The following is a 21,196-nucleotide window of genomic DNA, read 5'->3' on the forward strand; positions in this document are numbered from 1 at the left end:
CGATATGCAAACAACATCCTCCCCCCAAAATGACAGGAATGTCTGGGGAGGTGGTAAAGATCTTCCTGTGAAAATCCCTGGGGCTTACTGGCCAGCCAGCCCGGTTTGCTTAGCAAGCCCCAGGTTCGGTTGACAGTGCCTGTCTCGAGACCAAGGTGGGGTTATCCCTAGGGCTCATGGATAAAAACACTTGCCATCAAACCTGATGACCTGAGTTTAATCCCCAGCATCTACATATATTCTGTGGCACATACGAGCTTACACAGGCAAGCACACTCACAGAAAAAAAAATCCTTTTTTTTTTTTTGGTTTTACGAGACAGGGTTTCTCTGTTTTGGAGGCTGTCGGTTCAGCCTGGCCTTGAACTCACAGAGATCCGCCTGCCTCTGCCTCCCGAGTGCTGGGATTAAAGGCGTGTGCCACCAACGCTCGGCCGAAAAAAAATATTTTTTTTAAATTAAAATGTGACTTGAGAAGAGGTCCTCTTGCCTGTGACAGTGATAAAGGTGCTCTCATATTTGCTGGTTGCTTTTCAGTTGCTGTGATGAAACACCACAGTAAAGGCATCCTGTAGAAGAAAGGGTTTATTTGGGCTCGTGGCTCCAGAAAGTTAGAGTTAATGATGGTGGGCCAGCATGGAAGGAAGTAGGTGGCGGGGCGTGGCTACAGGGCAGGAGGCGGAGCGTTCGCACCTCGAATCACAAGCAAGAAACAGTGAGCTAGAAGGACTTGGCTTTTCACTCTCAACCGTACCCCCAGTGACACACTTCCTCCAACGAGGCTGCAGCCCTTAACTTTCCCCAGACAGGGTCAACCAGGGGCCAAGTGCAAATACCCAAGACTGTGGAGGTCAAGGAGGGACTTGGGGGCGGAGGGGAGACAGGGCAGCCTCGGCCGTCTTTCATTGGTGTGGTTGACGGGTCTCTTTGTCCTTTAGGAGGACTGGCCCTGGCGCAAGTACTCTTCTTCTATGTGAAATACCTGGTGCTCTTCGGTGCTCCGGCTCTGCTTATGCGTCTGGACGGACTCACACCGCCGCCCCTCCCCCGCTGTGTGAGCACCATGTTCAGCTTTACCGGGATGTGGAGGTGAGAGTCTCATGGTTTGCTTGGATCTTTTGGGTGTGTCCAAGTGGCCTTGCTGCTGTTCTTCCCCTAAACCAAAGCCGCATTTGGTACTACACATTCTTTATCCTGCTAACGCGTGATGGCAGTCCGTGCTGTCTGACCCTCCCCGGGGTTATCGTCAAGCTACGGAGGTTAAGTGAGGCAGGGCGCACACAGGGCTTGTCTCGTGGCTTGTGATAAAAATACTCCAACCAAAGCAACCGAGGGGAAAAGGCTTCGTTTTGGTTCACGGTTCAAGTGTAAAGACCAACGTGGAAGTCCTAGGCTTGGGGCTTGGGAGGCAGCTGGTCACATTGCATCTGCACCCAGGAAGCGGGGTGCAGCGAATGCTGGGGCTAAGCTGTCTTTCTTCTCCTTTTCACGCAATCCAGGACCCAAGCCCAGGGAATGATGCCACCTGCTTTTAGGGTGGGTCTTCCCACCCCAGCTAACCTACCCATGACAGTCCACCTGGTGGCTTGTCTCCCAGGTGAATCTGGACCTGGTCAGGTTGACAATAGGCGTCTTCACAGACATCCTATGATGCTTTCCTTGAGAAGTGACCCTGTAAGTCACACCATTGACTAAAAATGGACTGAGTGTAATAGCTTAGGCCAGCACTGCAAACATTTGTCTCCAAAAGTTCTTTTGGAGATGGAACAAGCCGTGGCAGTTGCTTTCCGATGTTAGCCCTCAACTTTGTATTGTTCCCGTGCAAGGTTTCACGTGATAGGCTGATGTTTCCTTTGGGTTCTCTTCGCCGTTACTGATTTTTGTCCCCCAAACTTATGATTGGCCTGGGATTTCTGTTCCTAAAGACTCCAAGTCCCTTGTCATTTTTGTTGGCTGTTTTACAGAAGGGCTTGCTTGCGTCTGCGTTTTTCTGAGCATGCCCAGTGTGTAGCCAGGGTCGGGACTGCTGTTGCGATCACAGACCCAGTGGACAAGCTCAGGGTGGGCACTGGCTCCTCAGGGGGAGTCAGCGCCTGCTTACAACCTGGGCTCTGTCCCCTTGCTTGCCCCTTTCTAATTCTGGCCCTGTTCAGAGTTACTGTTTTGCCTCGTTCATCTCTGTAGGCACAAGACCTAAGGCAGAGATAGCTGGAGAACTCAGCGGATGTTGCCGTACCCCGTGTTGCCTTTATGAAGGGCACAGGCAGCATGCAATGTTGCTTCTCCATAGTTGTGGGGGCACATGTGGAGTGACCTGGGATGCTTCTTTTTTTTCTTCCTTTTTTTATTATTTTTTTTTACATTCCAATCCCAGTTTCCCCCTCCCCCCTCCCCTCCCCCCTCCCCCCACTCACCCCGCACCTCCCATCTGCTCCATGGAGAGGGTAAGGCCTCCCCTTGGAAGTCTACTAAGTCTGTCCCATCATCTTGTTTAGACAGGACCAAGGTGCCTCTCCACCCCCGCACCCCTGTGTCTGGGCTGGGCAAGGCATCTCTCCATATAGAATGGGCTCCACTAAGTCGGTTTGTGCATCAGTGTTATATAGGAGACCACTGGCAGTGGGTCCAAGACCTGGGTGTCTTTACGAACATTTCAGTCGTGTTCCGGCTTGCTCTATGGGGTCGGAAGTTTCCTGTGGCAATAGTAGGACTGTTAAGCAGCTCCCTTGCGTTTCCTCTGTCATTTCATCAAGCTCCAGGTTGGCCTTTGTAATGACAAGACCGGAGAATGATGGCAAAAGGGGCTCTTTTCAAGGCTGGGTAGGTTTTGTTGAGATGGACCTCACTGGAAGCTGTCATCCTATAACCCGCTCAGAAAGGTCACTTCCTCAGTCAGTGGTGGGGACCAGGGATGATTTGGGAACATGTCACAAGCAGGGTAGGAGCCCTGCTTGGGTTCTCTGCCTCTCTGTTGGGACCATCTGCACTAATGTACTTGGGAAGGACATTTTCCTGGTGGCTTCTGCATGGTAAGCAGGAGTGGTGTGGTCACCATGGTGACCAGGGCAGTTTCTTTGTCCATGGTTTCCATAAGGTGGCTGTGTTTTCATATAGTGAAACACATGGCTGTCTGTTTTGGCTTTATTTAATCAAAATTTTAAGAAGTTTTTTTTAACGTGTGTGTGTGTGTGTGTGTGTGTGTGTGTGTGTGCATGTCTGTGTCTGTGTATAATTATGTGTCCATCAGTATAGGTGTCTCTGGATCATAGATGGAGGTTCCTGTCCCACCTGCTCCCACAGCTGTTTAGCACCAAATGAACACACTGATGCTTGTATTAATTATAAACTATTTGGCCTATGGCTCAAGCTTCTGATTGGCTAGCTCTCTCTTAATTATTAACCCATTTGTATTAGTCTAAGTATTTCTGCATGGTCTTATCTTACTGGAGAGCGTCTGGACCTTTTACTCCTTTGTCGGCTACATGGTGTCTCTCTCCTGAATTCTCTCTGTGTCCTCTCCCCAGAATTCTCCTCGTCTCGTAGCCTGCCTATACTTCCTGCCTGGCTACTGGACAATCAGTGTTGTATTCATCAACCAATAACAGAAACAAATACACAGAAGGACATCCTACATCACTGGAGGCCAGAAGACATCTGACATTGGATACAGTGGGGCTGGAGTTATAGGACGTTTGACTCACCTGGTGTGAGCACTACAAACTGAATTTGTTTCCTCTAGAAGATCAGTATGCACTGTTAACTTACAAACCATCTCTCCAGCCCCCTTATTTAACTTATTTTTTGCCCAAGAAAGATCCTCAATTTATATCAACTACAGAGATAGATAAAACATAGCCACCATTGTCATGGTCAGGAACAGAGTGATGAAGATTAAAAGGCATCTACAAGACCACTTGAGGAAAGAATGAGTAGATTCTCTCCTCTAGAACTGACGCAGGTTCCCATTCTTACTTCTGCAGCATGCAAGACTGGAAAGTTCCTTGCTCTTCTAGATTTATTGATTAAAGCACATTTCTACCTGTATATGGATGCCTTTGGGAGTTTGAGTGCCCTGTGTGCATGCAGGTGACCAAGGAGGCCGGTCAGATGGGCATCAGATCCACCGGAACAGAGTTACTGGTGTTTGCAAACTGCTAGATATAGACTCCGGGCACTGAACCTGAGTCCTCTGCAAGAGCAGTGAGGGTCTTGCCGGCAGAGCCGTCTGCCCAGCCCTGTGTTGGTTTTGTTGTTTTGCTTTTGAGGCGAGGTGTTGCTGTGCAGCCTAGACTGGTTTTGAAATCAGGAGACCAGCCTCCCAAGTGCTAGGGCTACCAGCATGCACCACCACACCCAGCTTCTCCATATTTCAAAGCCTCTTTCCAGCTTGCTAACTATACTCGAAGTGCTTGCGTCTCTGTACGAGGTGGCCTTTCCAGGTTCAACAGCTGAATTTCAGAATCCAGGGAAAGACTCAGCCCTTGTGCCAGGGGAAAGGCTTTTAAACTGAAAAGAATTAAATCACTGATTATCTTTGTGTTATTTGCAGATTGTTACTTCCTCACGGGGAGGTTTTTCAGTGTTGTGTGTGGGTGCCCATGAATGTCTAGTGTATGTGTGTGTGTTTGTGTAGTATATGTGTGTGTGTGTACATGTGTGTCTGTGTAGTGCATGTGAGTGAATATATACATGCATGTTCATTCATGTTTAGGCCAGAGGTATGCTGATTGTCTCTCTCAACTGCCCTCCATCTTATCTTCTGAGACAGTCTCTCACTGAACCTGGAAGTCACTGATTAGCTAGGTTGACTGGACAGCAGGCTCTGGGGATCTGCCTGTCTCTGCCTCCCCTGCACTAGGGTTGCAGATATATGTGACCACACCCAGCTTTGTTCTGTGGGTTTCATGTTACATTTCTGAGCGTGCATGGTCTGTTAAGGGAAGGCCGATTGTGAAGTTGTGATTTACACTGATGATTCTGGGTTGCATATTGGGGTGTTGCTGCAGACCAGGAGTGGCTCCCTCTTCCTGAGCCTAACAAGAATTGAATCAAGAGCAGAGGACTGAGCTGGTGTTGCGAGTGTTCTGCTGGGCCATGGCGGAGGGGAGAGGTCTAGAACAGTCTCCTGGAGGGCATTTAGTGATTCTCCCAATCTTCTGGAAATAGATACTGAGTGAGGTTTAGAACCAACGATGAGACTGTTATCAGCATAGCACCTTACACACACTGTACCGTCTTCCACTGCAGTTTCAATTGCAGGACCCCAATGCCAGTAGCCTGCTGTGTCCTTGGAATCTGAGCTTTGTATCATAGAACACACGATTATGGTCATCGACAGAGAGATGATCTTCCTTGACAGGATGTTTTAATTGTCCATGAAGAACTGCTGCTCACTGTGATGGCCCACAATTCCAGTTGGGACCTGATGGGTCTGTTCACTCCTTCCCCTGGCCTCCCTTTCCCTGGATCTCATTGAAATATTTACAAATGTAGCAAAGCCCCGAGGAGCAGCTGTATTCCCATGGCGTGAGTTTCCCGTGGCTGTATGGGGCTGGGAAATTGAAATTTCTATGCTTAATCTCTAGGTGTCATGTTTTAATTTAGATGAGCCGAGATCTCTAATGAGTACCCTTTGCCAAGAGTCATTAAAGATGGTGTTGCGTGTCTGAGGTTCCAAATTAGCATTCTGATCATGTCCCCAGGTTTGATTTCTAGCTATGGAGGTGAAGTGTGTGAAGTGATAGGATTTCCCACAGTGGCTGGTGAGTTATGGCTCAATTTCAGTTATCTCAAGCATCCTAGGTAGCTTGCCCTCCGCACTGCTTGAGTTATGATGCTTTCCGGTCTTTTGCAGGCAAATTCATGCATCATCCGTTATCCCGGGGGAATCTGGATGGTGGTTGGTGGGGCTGGACTTTATTGTGTGAGTACATCTTCAGTCTGGGAGGAGGAGCAGGAGGAGGAGCCTGAGCACTTTCTCTCAGTGGGGCATCAATTGCCTGGGCTGGTAAGTCAATAGAAGAATTTAGCTCTCTAGGTAAGGAGTTGGCTCTACTTGTGCAGTAGATGACAAACCCAGGGATGAACAGCTGCCTCTTCTAGCCTCCTGCCTTTGACTAACGTAGAGCAGGTCTGCAGGCATGGAGCTGGCGAGATACATGCCGCAGTCTCCCAGCGTCACTGGTACAAAACAAAGACTAGGTAACCCTGAAGAGGAAAGGTAGAACAGGCTTTGTTCACACGGGTTCGCCCCATCCAGGGGGATCCTGGTCCCCAAGAGCTTGCTCTTCACTAGCTGTGAGACTCTGAGCAGGTTGCTTCATTTTCTGGGCCAATCTTCTACCTCCAAAGTGAGGACTTGTCCCATAGGCTAATGTGACGATGGATGGAAATGGGAATACAGTAGGCTCCTGGGAGGTAATAACTTCTTACCTTCTTACTATTGGGGGATTGTTGTAAGCCTGGCAAAGCCAACGATGACCATGAGGTCTGCATCCTGCTGGGCCAGGCCTAGGAACAGTTAGTCCTGAAGGGTTTGGCTGAGCAAAGACTCCATCCATTTGGGGACTAGAGAAGCCGTGTGGGGCAAAGTCATGGGCTCATAGATGTCACTTGGTCACCAGCCCAGGCACATGGCACGGGATGGATGGCCCCCGCTATCCTACCATCTTCTGCTACACATGTGACTTGGCAAGTTAGTGGCTTCCTTCCATCTCGTTTTTTCCTGAGGGATTAAGCAGTCCTTGCTCTGGCAGGCTGCCGTGAGGGGTAATGGAGAGAAGGCAGTGGACACAGGGGAAACAAGCACCAGAACACTAGCTCAGTGTCATTGGTACAGATAGATTAAAGTTGATACTGTGTGTGCCTTTTGCTCTTTTACTTTTCCAGTAAAGAAAGCCCGGGAGGGCTAGTGGTTGAAGATATGGAAAATAGGTAGCACTATGTAGAAGACATAGGCTTCAAATGGAAGCATGTAGTCCCACGTCTGCCCCAGGCACTGGGTTATTATTATTTATTATTATTGTTGTTGTTGTTATTGGTTTTTTGAGACAGGGTTTCTCTGTATTGCTTTGGAGCCTGTCCTGGAACTCACTCTGTAGACCAGGCTGGCCTCGAACTCGCAGAGATTATTAGCGAACACATTTGCAGTGTCCATGGGCCTATCTTACTTCATTTACCCAACTCTTCCCTCTCTGGTCCTCCTTAAACAGACTCAGTACATGCATTTTCTTTCTTCGTGTTTTAAAGTCCCCTTTACTTTTTGTCTGAACACAAACTTCCGTAGATAAAAGTGGAAAGGAAATATGGAGATGGCCACCGCTCTGTTTTGCTTCCTGGTTTGTTTTTCTTCAAAGGATGCCCTTCCCGTTTCCCTCCTGTGAAAGGTTGTTCTGTGTGCAGTTGTGGACAAGCTCTCTGAGAGAAGGCTTCTAGAACAGGAAGCGGCACGGGCATGGGGATCACCAGGGCTTCTTCACGTGGAGGGCATTGGTTAGCAGTCTCGCTCGTCACCAGAGTGTGGTGTTGAGGGAGGGACACAGGTGTGGAGTCAGGCTGTCTGTTCTTGGGTCCCGGTCCCTCTCGGGAAACCCACGCTGAAGCGGTGGATGAAGCCTGCCGCTCACAAGTGCCTGTGTTTGGATGCTTGGTCTCTGGGCGGATGCGGATGCTTTGGGAGTTGAACCTTCAGGAGGTGGGACCTCCCTGGAGGACCGCAGGCCACTGGGAGCTGTCCTTCAGGTTTATAGCCGGCCTTGTTTCCTGTGTGGTTCTGACTCGCAATCTGCCAGGTGAGCAAACATGCTCTTGCTGCGGCAGACGTGAGCAGTCTCCCTCCCCTTCCTTTCTGCCATGCCTCCGTGCCGTGATGGAGTCCTGCCTCTCAGACCGCACGAGCCCAGACAACCCTCTCTTTCCTCACGTTTCTTCTTGTCACAGTGGTGAGACAAGTGATTAATTCAATAGGTAATTGTGCTCTTCTATAATTCTGACCACTGGAACTTAAGAGCAAAGATCCCAGTGTTTTGATCTGGTGCATAACTGGTCTCTGTGTGTGCTGTGATCCACACCTGAAGGGTATGAAACACACCGTGCGTGACCACCACGGGTTTCCAGCCTTCCTCATCTCCCGGTGTGTAACTGGTCTTAGTGTGTTCTGTGATTCACTGATCACACCTGAAGGATGTTACAGGCACCATGCATGACCACCACGGGTTTCCAGCCTTCCTCATCTCCCGGTGTGTAACTGGTCTTAGTGTGTGCTGTGATTCACTGATCACACCTGAAGGATGTTACAGGCACCATGCATGACCACCACGGGTTCCCAGCCTTCCTCATCTCCCGATTTTCCTCATCAGGGGTTCTATCTGGTGTGTCAAAATATTATGTCTACCTTCCATTTTATTGAGAATGAATGCACCGTGTAAGGAATCTAGGAGGAGGAGTGCATACACCTGCCTTAATTATAGTCATCATTTCAGCAGACATTGTGCTAGCAGGTGAGAGAGGAAGTTGCCAGCGTGAAGGAAGAAAAGACTTTCCATGCAGACTTTGTGTGCTGGAGAAGTCTGACAGCTGCTTGTCTTCAGGTTGGGATTTTTTTAAGGGAAGTGCTGAGAAAAAAATCCAATTCTCTTACAAATTAAGATGAGGAAACTGGATGCAGTGTTGGGAGTAAAGCTCTTCTAGAATGTACTGTGGAAATGTAGATTCTAGTAATAATAACAGCGGCGGCTGCAAATACGTAGGTGGCACTCTGCCAAGACGGCCGTAAGCGCTTTCCCCTGTGCTCTGCTGCCTTTCTCTGCCTCTAATGAGGTGGGGGCTGAAACGCACGCCTCTGTGGACCAGGGCGTGAGGCTGTGACAGGATGTGGGAAGCAAGGGACCAGAGAGTGATGCTGTCTTGGGTACCAGCTCTCTGGAAACTGTATGTGGGTGTGGCAGGAGAGGGTGCCGTTGGCAGAGAGTTGGTTTGCAGGCACCAAGGAGTAAGGGAAAGGAGTGGCCACGTTAGCCCAAGTCACTGACTGGCTGGCGGTATGGGGCTGCTGAGGGGCTTCTCCCACCGTGTGAGAAACAGGGATCTAGAAACTTCCCAGGTGGAGGTTGGAAGGATGATGCTCACACGGAGACAACTGTTTCTCCCAGGGGTGTCTCCTCCCACATCTCCCTTACCCTCCTTTCCATCCCTTTGTCTCACTCTGCACGCACCCACCCCCTGGCAGCTCTGTGCTGTGGAAAGCCTTCAGCCGGCTGGCTTCTCGGAGACCAGAGTCAGAAGTAAATAGTCTCTTCCTCTTAGGTTTGTGTCTCCCTCCCTGTGTAGTTCACCTGCCCTCCAGGATGTCATGGGGTCATGGGGTCAGGGGAAGATAGCTGGATGATTTCATCCTCTCCCGTGTCATTTTTGTGCCACTGTTGGCTGTGGACAAGGGGCATCTTTCTCTTGTGACACGTGTCTTAGGAAAGGAGCTTTGTGTCTCAGCCCTCGTAGGTAGAATGAGTTTTCTTTTATTTTTAGGATACAAAAAGTACTTTAAGATTGGACCTTGATTTGATTCTGAATCCATGAACAATCAGATCGTGAATGGAAACTAGGGATTGCTGAGATTAAAAAAAAATGAGTGGTTTCAATAAAAAACCGTTCCCATTAGAATGAGCTGATTTATTCTTGGTAATAGTCTTATCAAATAAGGGTGAAGATATCATCAGAGACACCGTGTAACACATTCCAGGTCTTATCGTTGGTAAGAAAGACTTTTGAAGAATAATGAGTTTTCTCAGAGATGAAAACCCATGCATTCTACACCACTACGGGTGATTATATTTCCTTTTCCTGTTATACCATGAACAAATGCAAAATCATTTTTATTTATTCATATTATTTTTATTCACATGTATGTGTGTAGGTCTGTGTGAGTGCATGTCACATGTATGCAGGTACCTGCAGAGGTCAGAAGAGAATGTTGGATTCCCTAGTTGTGGAGTTTCAGGAGGTTGTGAGCTGTCTGACAGGGGAGCTTGGGAACTGAACTCAGACCCTCTGCAAGCGCAGTGTGTGCTCTCAACTCCCGAGCCATCTCTCTAGCCCTGAAAGCATTCGTTGGTGCCACTTTTTTGGGTCTTGAGACTGCTGGTTGGTTTAGCTTTGGTGAGCTTGCTTGTGTTGTTATTACAGACCCACCGGCTGTCTTTATAACAATCCACCTGTGTGCTCAGGCATTCAGGGTTACAGTCCTGGATGTGGGCAGAGTTCTCTGATCCTGTCCAATTGCTTCCCAAGGAACAATGTAAATACTTTGTCTTCTGGGAATAACTCTAAACAGTGGCTAACCTGTGGTGTAAAGATCGGATGAAGTCTCTGTCATGCTTAGGAGTGTTGCTTATTTCTTGGCATGGTGTGTGACTTGACATGCCTGGTATGCAGCTCGTCATGCCTGGAATGGCATGCAGCTCATCATGCCTGGAATGGCGTGCAGCTTGGCATGCCTGGAATGGCGTGCAGCTTGGCATGCTCCAGATATTTTGAGGTGAACACTCAGAAGGTTTCAGATTTGGGAAGCTCATTCCATCTATCACTCTTTCGTGATATCACACCTTGCTCATGCGTGATTTTTGCCTTGCTAACATTGAACTCACGTCCAACAGCACTGGAACCTGGGCCTGAGGGAACACCAACACCATTTTTCTCAGAGAAGACACACCATGGCCTTCTTGTGCTTAGGAACACCACACAGTACTTCCCGTGCCGTGCTTAGGGGAACAGTGATGTCATCTTCCAGGATACATCAAGATGTGGGGCTCGCACGACCGCAGTGGAGCATGGAGTGGATTCACTCCGGGAGAGGGGCAGGAGAGGGAGGAGAGTGGTCTCAGATGCCATTGCTCAGCCTTTGTTCCCATGTCTCAGTTAGATGGGGCATGTGAGAGGGAGCTGAGCTGAGAAACAGGCACGCTCTGTGGAAGCAAGAACCCAGAGCCCAGCCCTGATGAATCCTCTCTCCACATAGAGAAGTACTGGGCTGGACTGGACTGTTGAAGTCCCAGAGCTGTTCCGAGGTGCAGGTAGAGTTCTGCTACAGGTGGAGTTCTTCACCAGGAACGTCTGTCTTTGGGGAGTCAGCGGGAAAGCTGAACTCTGGTGTCGTGTTAGACAAGTACTCCTGATGGCTGAGGGTGGGCTCTAGGGGTCAACAGGATGGTTCAGTGGGTAAAAGCACTTGCCACTGAGCATAATGCCCCTAAAATCCCTTCCCAATGAAAGATGTAAGCCATATCTGCCCCTTCTCCTAAGGTCCCACTGGCAAACCCAGGCATGATTCCACCAAAGGTCACTCTGAAGAATCAATGAACTCTATTGGGCATCCTCTCAAAGTATAGGTGAAGGGTTACTTAAAGGGGTGCAGGTGCTCCCCCTCTAATGACTGTATCCAGAAAACACTACTCAGCAAGAATCAGGGTGTCCCTGTAGCCACAGAGATGTAGTCCCCTCCCTCCAGCACCCCCGTCACATGCAGAGTTGCCAGTTAGTAGGGGCAAATTGGTACTGGGGCGAAAGCTGGAGGTTGAGGGGGTGGGGGAAGCAATGGGAAGAGACATAAACTATCAGCAAGGCTAGCCGGGATGATCTTTGTGAGGCGGGCACAGCTACCTGTCCCGGGACCACGGTGGCTTGCCTCAGAGGACAGTTGCTCACAACACCCGATGATGACCTGAGTTCCATTCCCAGTACTCACATGATGGAAGGAGGGTACTGACTCCCACATGTTGTCTGCTGATCTTTACATACACCACAACACTAGCCCACACCCCTAGCTAAACTAGCGTATGGTTTTTTTTTTTTTTTTGGTTTTTACGAGGCAGGGTTTCTCTGTATTGTTTTGGAGGCTATCGGTCCAGCCCAGCCTCGAACTCACAGAGATCCGCCTGCCTCTGCCTCCCGAGTGCTGGGATTAAAGGTGTGCGCCACCACTGCCCGGCCCTCGAGTATGTTTAAAAGGATTGAAGGTGGCCTCCAGCTTAGGGTGAAAGAGTCAAAGCATGCATTTCCAGAAAGCCCCGACTGTGTCACGAGGCACAGACACCTAAATGATTCCAAGCCAACGGTGCCAGCAATGAGGCGGCACTAACTCGTGGCTTTTCTGGGTAGAAGGCACAGGGGGTCCCATACAGATTTCCCCTTTTTCTTGAAATCGTGGTCCAGTCCTTAAGACTCCTTGTCACCTCATTCTGCTTTCGTGGGAAGAAGGAGGTGGCCCGAGGGCCCTCCTGCACAGAGGTGTTTGCATCTGAAGTTGAGTTTGGAAATAATTCAGGTCATGCCCCAGAGTCGCCTTAATGAATACAGAAAACACTTCAGGTAACACGTTATTAAAGTCGTGTGCAGGAACTGTGCCTGCACCTCGTGAACTTATTAGCATTTCAGACCTGTGCCTCTTCTAGATTTAATTAGATTTTCAGGCTTCAATCGATTTATTAAATGAATCTCTCACTGTTTAAAAGGTGTAATATGCTCACGGCAGCAGCTTTTGCGTGGCCCCTTCTGTCCTCATCCACTCAAGCAGATTCGTGCTTCTGTCTAATTCAAAGCCAGGGGTTATTTTCCAAAACTGCCGCACAGTGTAAATACAGCCTCCTTAGTGCCTGTGGATACTGGGGTCATTGGCTGTTTAACCGTCTGCCCTGCGTGCTCTGGTTGGTTTACCAGCAGTAAAAAGTAGCTACTGTGTAACAGTGGCCATCTTCTGTTTCGGAGGTTCTTTGTTACTGTTACCATCTACAGTTATTTTGGCAGGAGATCCACAGGCCTTTATTCCTAATGTTACAAGGGTGTTAGGGCTGCTTAGATAGCGGGCAAACAAATGGAATGACTGGAGTCCCTTCAGTGGCTCCTAAGCTGGAAAACAGGCCGCCAACCATGCATGGTCAGTAATGCTCTGGGTTGGTTTAGGAGAGCAAAGTGGCTGGTGCATCCTAACCCTAGATCTACCACAGCCGCTGTCCATGAAAATGCAGCTCTTAACTCACAGGAAAATACATGGTTTATTCTAGGACCAAATGTGGATGACCAAAGCCTGGGAACAGACATTCAGCTTTTTCCAAAGGTACCAATTTCATAACATTTGAATGGGAACAGAACGAAGAAAGCCGTACATCAACAGTTCTCAAATACATCGTTCAGATGATGGGCTTTAGCAAAGAGTAGAGATAACTGACATAGGTATCAGGTATTTTCTGAGGACATGCTTAGCGTTGGGGTTGATGGAAGCTGGTGTGATTAGTCACAAAGTCATGACTATTCATTCAAGAGCCCAAGATAGCTCAAGATCGTTTTTAATTAGGTCTTGGACTTGCAGCATTCCAACCTCTCCACAGTCATTGAAGTTCTAGACAACCTGTGTAGAATGTTCAAGAATGTATATGTTCTTTGTAAGAACTTGCACCTGCCTTGTGTGAGCTCGGGCAGTGACTGGGCCATGATTGTCACCTTCAGTGAAGCAAGTCTCTGGACACCCTGTCCTCCCAAGGCTGCCTGGTGTCTGTTCCATGCCTAGTGGCATGGGCGATGATGATTCATGAAAGCTGCATCTCTGGAGCTCTGTATGTAACTTATGGGCAGCTTGATGGGTTGCAGAGTCTCCTCTCCTCCCAGTGTCCTTACTGTATGTATAACCCTTAGGAGGGAGAGCCTGTACGTCTGATAGGTTTCAGGAACTCCCTGAGACTTGTGAGTTGTTTATCTGGAGGTCTTAAGGATCCTCCCTCAGGGATGTTTCAATTCAAAAGTTATCACACTGATTACCCTACTTCCTTTTCATTTCATCAGTTTGGGTCCCATGATGTCTGTGTGGAGAGCAGAAATATAAGATACAATGTGACCATAAGGGTTCTGCATCCCTGTTCCTTTTGAGTATCTTGGTTCAGATTGAGCAGTAACTGGAAGAAAAAGCAAATAGAACAGGTGACTATGGACGTAAAGGGAAAAAGAGTGAAGGGGGAAGACCTTCTCCTATGCACCAGTGGGTCAGGACCTATGTTAGGACAGGCATTTGACATCAAAACTCCTCCTAGGACACACAGCGCCAGATTCTGAAACCCGGCCACTCCACGGCAAGCCCTCTCCTCTGTGGGAACTGGCGGGTCAACACATTCTCTGGCCCGCCCTGGCCAGAGTTTTGGTCTGATCTGTTTCTTTGCAGTTGTTTAGGAGCAGGGCTCAGAGCTGACTGTGGACTTCCTGCAGCATGGGCTCTAGAGGGCCCCAGGCTCTCCAGCTGCAAGCTCTCTGCAATCTTCTGTTCTTAAAAGGCATTTGGTATGTTACCTCACGGGGCCTCAGTTTCCCCCAACTCTGAAAGGGGGAATAGAAATTAATATCCTCAAGATTTTCTTCAGTTTTAAAATTCTATAAAGCTGAAACTGAAGTAGGGATTTTAAGTACTTGAATTAGTGATCTCCTGTGTTTGTCCTGATCCATTGTGATGGTCCCTGCTAGTGATCAACAGGATGTAGTTTCCTCTAGGAGACAAGCCCGTGGGTATGCCTATGGCAGTTTTTCTAGATGAGGTTAGCTGAGGTGGAAAGACATGCCTTAACTGTAGGTTGCAGCATCCCATGAACTGGGGCCCTGGGCTGAATAGAAGGGAGAAGGGAAGCTGTACCCGAGAATCCACTGTTCTCTCCTTCCTGGCTGCAGATGCAACGTGACAGCCACCCTAAACTCCTGTCATGGACTGTTCTTTTGAAATGCAAGCCTAAGCAATCCTTCCATCCTTAAGTTGCTCTTATTGGGTATTTTGTCACAGCGGCAGGACACGTAATGAATTCACCAGCAATGCTAAGGGTTCTGTTTTGTGTCTCGCTAAGTATCCAACTTTTGTGTGTTTTTTTAATTTAATAATTTTTCAGCCCTCTAAATTATCCCTAATGATTGAAGTATAATCTGGGTTTTAATGAACATGTTTGCTATCATGTAGTGACATGCAGCCACTGTTCTCACAGTGAAGGAGATGAGCTTGCAAGTCTCCTCTTAGTGGGATATTTTGAATTCTTCCCACAAGTGTGTTAGGCTACTGCTCACTCATGATGAAGGCTCTCCAGGCAGCCTCTCGCCCCTCCACTCAGCTGGGAGGGTTGCTGTGCGGCAACAGAAAGTACACACGATTAAAAGAGCTGCAGTTGTGATTGGAGAGGGGGCCTGCCCAGTGCCCGGATATCTGTAGCTCTGGGTCTGTGCCTGCTAGAGGAGGTCAGGGCTGGCCAAGCATTTGTCCATTGGTGTGTGTGTGTGTGTGTGTGTGTGTGTGTGTGTGTGTGTGAGAGAGAGAGAGAGAGAGAGAGAGAAAGAGAGACAGACAGAGACAGAGATAGAGAGACACAGAGAGAGACAGAGACAGAGAGAGACAAAGAGAGACAGAGAGAAGTGTACTCAGGCAGCACAACTAGTGGAGTGGTGCCCAGAATTTACACGTAGTGCTTAAGTATCTTTTGATGCTTTGACATTAGGGAGTCTGAACAGGCTAGGATCAGGACCTATCTCTAAGACGTTGCTGCAGGCTGAGATAAAATCTCTTGTCCACTTCTTTGTTGACCTGGGCAACAGGCAGGCTAGTATTCCCCCCCCCCACCTGCCGCCCCAGCCCCTGAACCATGCCCAGACTGTTTTCCTGAAGGAAATCTTGATGATTTCCTGATTATTTCAAGGCTTTGAAAGGTGCACATGCTCCCTACAACAAGGAGGAGGCAGCTTGCCACTGAAGACTGTGCAAAGTGTGGTAATGAGGTCTCCAGTCTCTCTCAACACAGAGCCACATAATTATTTAAAATTGCTTTCGCATGCTGGTCTTCATTCCTGTCACTCCTTAGAAACCTAGATCTTGGTGTAGAGGGGCGGAGAGGAGGAGAGGATGAAAGGGACAGGGACGGCTGCGTGCACACCTGTGGGGCAGCATGAAGCATGCGTGGCAACAGGAAGTCAGCTGAGTGAGGCTGGGAGTGTGTATAGCTTTGTGCTCTCCCAGGGGCTCCAGGTGCCGCTGAAAGCCGTGCCTTGCACAGCCACTCCGCAGAAGCAGGCCAGCAGCAATGGTAGCAGGAGTGTAAATCAGAGCAGTGGGATCAGGGTAAGGGCTCCCCGACCCAGGACTTTCAGAATGGGAGGGTGTGTCTTGGAAAGGCCATGCCGGAATCATCATAAGAAAACTACCCAAGAAACCACCAAGAGGGGTTTTCCCCCAAGGGAGAATGATAGCACAGTCTTGGAGTTTTTCCGCCAACAGAGGGCGGTAAACACGGTCTCTGTACATCCACGGGAGAGCATCTGAGTTCCTTCACAGATCTCAGGAAATGATTCTCAGAATTACAAAGGAGGGAGGCGAAAGCAGCCACTACATGTACTGTTCCGTGCTTTCTCTATGACCAGGAAGCACTTGTCTGTCTCAGTGTGTGTTTGTGCCACCCAGAGACGCATGGGGAGATGGGGAAGGAGACATTGGAGAAAGTGCTCAGAGATTATCCATTCCACATTTCACAACTTCGGCATATTGGTTCTTTTGATCCAAAAGGAATTGAGTCAATGGAGTCACAGCGAACCCGGGGAGTGTGTTTTATTTCTCCTCGACTGATTAAAAAAAAGATGCAGATTTCCCCCTTTTGCACAAGAAGCTTTCATTTACAAAGGGATTTTTTTTTAACCAGCAAAGACATCTGAACCAGACAGAGAGCTATAGAATTCAGTCATCCGAGAAGCCCATCTGCCTGGCTGGTCCCCTGCACTCATCATACATTCCCTTCCCTTTCCTTCCCTTTCCTTCCCTTTCCTTCCCTTTCCTTTCCTTCCCTTCCCTTCCCTTCCCTTCCCTTCCCTTCCCTTCCCTTCCCTTCCCTTCCCTTCCCTTCCCTTCCCTTCCCTTCCCTTCCCTTCCCTTGGTTTGCCTCCCCAACCCCTGCACCCGAGTCTCCTCGGCAGCGCAGTGTGGTATATACATCCCGATCATCTCAAAATTGAGTCCCAGACCGTTGTGAGGGTCCTATACACACACACACACACACACACACACACACACACACACACACACACACACAAACACACATACAAAACTAGTTTTTCTCCTGTTCATCTGTTTTGTGTCACTTCAGATTGACCAATAAACACCAGCAGGCTGGAAGCATAGTAGCTTCCCTCCTTTATCCTCAAAAAGTCTCAGGCCAAGAGGAGTTCTGATGCACAAGGAACACACCTCTAAAGGTCACTTGGCTCCTGCTGCCTGGTGGTTCCCCTTGCCGCCTGCCTGCAGCGCAGATCCCTCATCTTCTTCAAGTGTCAACTCAGATCGCCAGTGAGGATTTTCTCAGAGCCTTACGGTTGCCTCTCATGACCCCACGCCTTTCCCCTGACGGTATTCTTGATGCAAAAACCACAGCTTTTCCCTCAAAGGGAATAAGAGATAGTTTGTTCTGCAGCCAGATATTAGTGATCAAGGTCACCTCAGGTCCCACATTGGATGTGAAACCAGTTTCATGAAGTTCTGCAGTAGCAGGGCGGAGGCAATTACAAAATGCATTGGTGTGAGTCTATCAGAGGAGCAGGCAACAGCCAGGTGTATCGGCCCCAGATGTTGTCTGGCAGCGTTCTTAGCCGTTCCACTGGTGGAGAATAAAATATTTTTGTGTGTTTCAGAGGGGTAGGTCTGCTAGAGAGATGGGCCAGGAATGGCCCTAGGGGTATGTGTGCTAAAGACAGCCCCAAAGAAATTATAATGAGGATGTCTGGATCAGCACCATCCCAGACTCTCCACAATCACTGAAGTTTTTAATCACTCATGAGCATATGGAGATGGTGTCTCTCCTGAAATCCTCACTTACATTTGGTAGCACCTGCCTCCCCTCGGGACCTGCTGTAGCCCCTCGTTTGCACCGTCTCTTGTCTGTCTGTCTTTGTTGGAACTGGACTCAAGGGGGCGGGGAGGCTGTTTTATTTACTGATGTGTGAGAGCCAGATGAATGCCTCATGCCCAGGAAGGGGGTCAATTATTGTTTGCTAAATGAGTGGGACGAGTTGAGGTAAAACCGCTTGGGGAATCTGGCAGCAGAGCCAGCGTGGAAGCTGAAGGAATCTCCTTCTCAAATATGGCTTAACAGGAACGATGAAGGCCCCCACACTAAAAGGTCAATGGCAGGGACTATGCCTGGCTGGATCTTTCCCAGAAAATTTGGTCGTCTGAGAAATTCCCAGCCAAGAGACCTTCTTCCTTTGGCGGACCATCCATTCCGGTTGCTGTTATTCCTCTAAGGCCTGTTTCTGGGGCAGCTTCATGTAAACGCAACGTGAGCTGTGTTTTTAAGGTGGTCTTGCAAGGGGTTTGTTGTTGTTGGTAGATGATGTTTTTTTTCTTCCTGCTGGTCCCGAAGAGCTAAATGTGGGGAGCTGGTGGGATTGGGAAGCAAGCGGAAGAGAAAAACCAGCCCAGAATGCAGGGTGACGCTGGGCCCCTCAGAAGGAGGGAGAAGAGGTCACTCTGAGTCCCGGGCAGTTGAGCCCCAGCACAGCCCCTGTCCTAAAGGGAATACATTTGTTCCGGAGCCATTTTGGGTGACCACAGCCTAGGAACACAGATTTGTATGAACCCCAAATTCCATGTTCCAACGTGGAAGCAATTTCATGAAGTTTTCATAGTTATGTAGAACACAGAAAGCCACCAATCAAGGCAACTTAGTAGGGCAACACCGGAGAGGCAGGGACAATGAGATGTGGGGAGTGATTTGGAGCTCCGAGATGCTATCTGATGACTTCCTTCGTTCCTGGATTTGTAGAAGCCAGTGTTCTGCTAGGTTACCAGCTCCTACGATTTGTTAAAAAATTTATCATCGCGGGGCGCTGGTTCAGATACAAGCGGGGCAGGGAAACAACTGTTCCAGAAGCTAAAACTAACCCACGATAAAGTAATTAGCCTTTGAACCTAGAAAATGCCATCTCCCCACCGAAGGGAGATTCCAGTCGGTCCATCAGTCTCGACAGACAGACTCCTTCCAGGAGCTTTTGTTCACAGCCAGGCACAGCTTTTGTTCGAGAGTTTTTGTCCATACCCTGTACGACAAACCACACAATGGTTAGATAAATATGATAAACGCCGTCAGGACGGAGCAGCAGACCCAACTTTGGGACCCTGTTTTCCCCCTCCTTGGCCTGGGCTGATAGTGGCTCTGTCACTAGATTTGTTTTTAGCCTTCCCCAAGTAGTTTGCCAGTTCTCCGTGACCGGGTATTCCTTCTGTAATGCCCCCTTCCTGCTCTGTAGCAGTTGGCATGGGCTGTTGCCCTAGTAACCGTATCCGGAGCTTGTAAAGCTGTGGTGATGGCCAGGCTTCCTGTGTGACATCTGTGAACCCGGGAGAGCCGCACAAACCTCTTCAGTGTGGATCTTTAACCTGAGGCCGCAGGAGGGCTTTGAATGTTCACACCAGGTCACAACCCCGAGGGACTCTAGTGCCATTCCCTTGTGAAGGCTGCAAGTCACTCTGAGATCCGCTGAGTGGGCTTGTCACAGAGGCCTGGTCCTTAGTGATGCTTTTGTAATGAGACCCTGGCAGCCCTAACAAAGTAGCCTCAGCAACCCATCCTCAGTAGTCCAGCTAAAGAGACGGGCAAGAGGGAAAAGCAGAGAAAGGGGATTCAGACAATGTCTTCACGTTAGGAAGAGGGAGAAACAAAGTGGTTAGGTGGTGCCTCTGCCCCTCAGGTCCATCTTAGGGGAGTCTGACGTGAGGTGAAAGTGTGCGTCGATCACTCAGTAGTTTAGTCAGGGTAACGGCACAAATTGTGGTAATAATTAAGTCAGAGCTAGCCATTAAGAAACCATAGGCAAAGGCCAACAGCTTTATGATTAATATAGTGTCTCGTGTGTTACTTGGGGTTGACGCGACATCGGGACCAGGCTGGCGGGAAGAGTTATGGCAACAGGTCAGGGTGTGGTCCCATCCATTATTGACCCACCGTTATCTCACCTCTAGACTTCCCTGCAAAGTGGCCTGACAGCTCCTAGGGACACTCCAGTTCATCCCATTTTCTTGGAAATTATTGTCTCAGGAGCCTGATGTTCCAAAGCAGGGGTGTAAGTGTTAATTTAGTTCATCCTCTCTCCTGCCAGGACAGTTGCAACTCCAGGTCCTGAAGGAGGCTCAGCTTACTGCCTAGCCCATTGTAGTAACAAATTAACTCCGAGGAGTCCTCGAGAGATCTCAGATCTGATCACCAGGTCTGTGGGTCTTGGAACCAGACAAGACTTGGTATCTGAGGCTTCTTCTCCAATGGCTAACCAGGCTTGGTACTGTAGGCTCATAGCCACCAAGCTTGGAGTGAGGGCCCAGGGATGCCTTAGAGCAGTGGTTCTTAACATTCCTAATGCTGCAACACTTTAATACAGTTCCTCATGATTTTCATTGCTACTCCATAACTGTACTTTTGCCACTGGTATGAATTGTAATGTAAACATCTGATATGCAGGATATCTAATATTTGACTCCCCGTGAAAGGGTCATTCCAACTCGAAGGGGTTGTGATCCACAGGTTGAGAACCACTTGTTAAAAAAGGGATCAATTCAAGCTGTGAAGAAGGAGGAGCTACTTTTGAGCGTCTCAGGGGACGCTTCATCTCCAGCAGCTAATCTTCCAGAAACAGTGAGCATAGCCCCGTAGGAGAGAGGCAGACTGCTGACTTCCTTGGGCAGCTCCATCTGCAGCTGCCTTTCTTGGGCTTGGCTCCTAAGACAATTCCCAAGGGGGAGAGCCGTGCAGACCAGAAAGCTGAAACACAAAAGCCAGCCCGGGAATCATCGTGTTCACCCGAGAAGTGGCATTCTAGCCAAATCAAACCCCGTAGGAACCTTCCTAGGCTTGAAATCCCTGCACGTCCTCAGGCTAAACCCCACAATGAGACTATTACTTACAAATAATGGTCTCGAGGACAAAGAATCAGGGGCCCTCTGGCCCACTGGTGGCATCGTACTGGAACTTTAAATTGAGGTCAGTGGCATTTAACCTGAGTGCCACAGCTTAATTCCCGTCAAGTGTAGACTCCGCATAGGAAAAGACTGTGATGCGTGTCCCCTGAGGGAAGTGCTCCAGCACAGAGATTTTTTCCTTTCAATTTAGAAAAACATTTAAAATATGAAATTGGAGAACAAAGTGTGGCTTTTTTTT

At 48.9% G+C, this 21,196-nt stretch overlaps 1 protein-coding gene across 4 annotated transcripts in view; it reads left to right on the top strand.

The window, feature by feature from the left end:
- Hhat (hedgehog acyltransferase) overlaps positions 1 to 21,196 on the top strand; it is a 236,536-nt gene that overhangs the window by 69,943 nt on the left and 145,397 nt on the right. For all 4 annotated transcript variants that reach the window (XM_040737187.1, XM_040737188.1, XM_005082856.4 and 1 more), the window contains exon 8: positions 938 to 1,088. In XM_040737187.1, coding sequence (XP_040593121.1) covers positions 938 to 1,088 — 151 coding nt within the window. The remainder of the gene's footprint in view (positions 1 to 937; positions 1,089 to 21,196) is intronic.

This window comes from Mesocricetus auratus, unplaced genomic scaffold (genome assembly GCF_017639785.1).
Source record: "Mesocricetus auratus isolate SY011 unplaced genomic scaffold, BCM_Maur_2.0 Super-Scaffold_100676, whole genome shotgun sequence".
NCBI classification, from domain to species: Eukaryota; Metazoa; Chordata; class Mammalia; order Rodentia; family Cricetidae; genus Mesocricetus; species Mesocricetus auratus.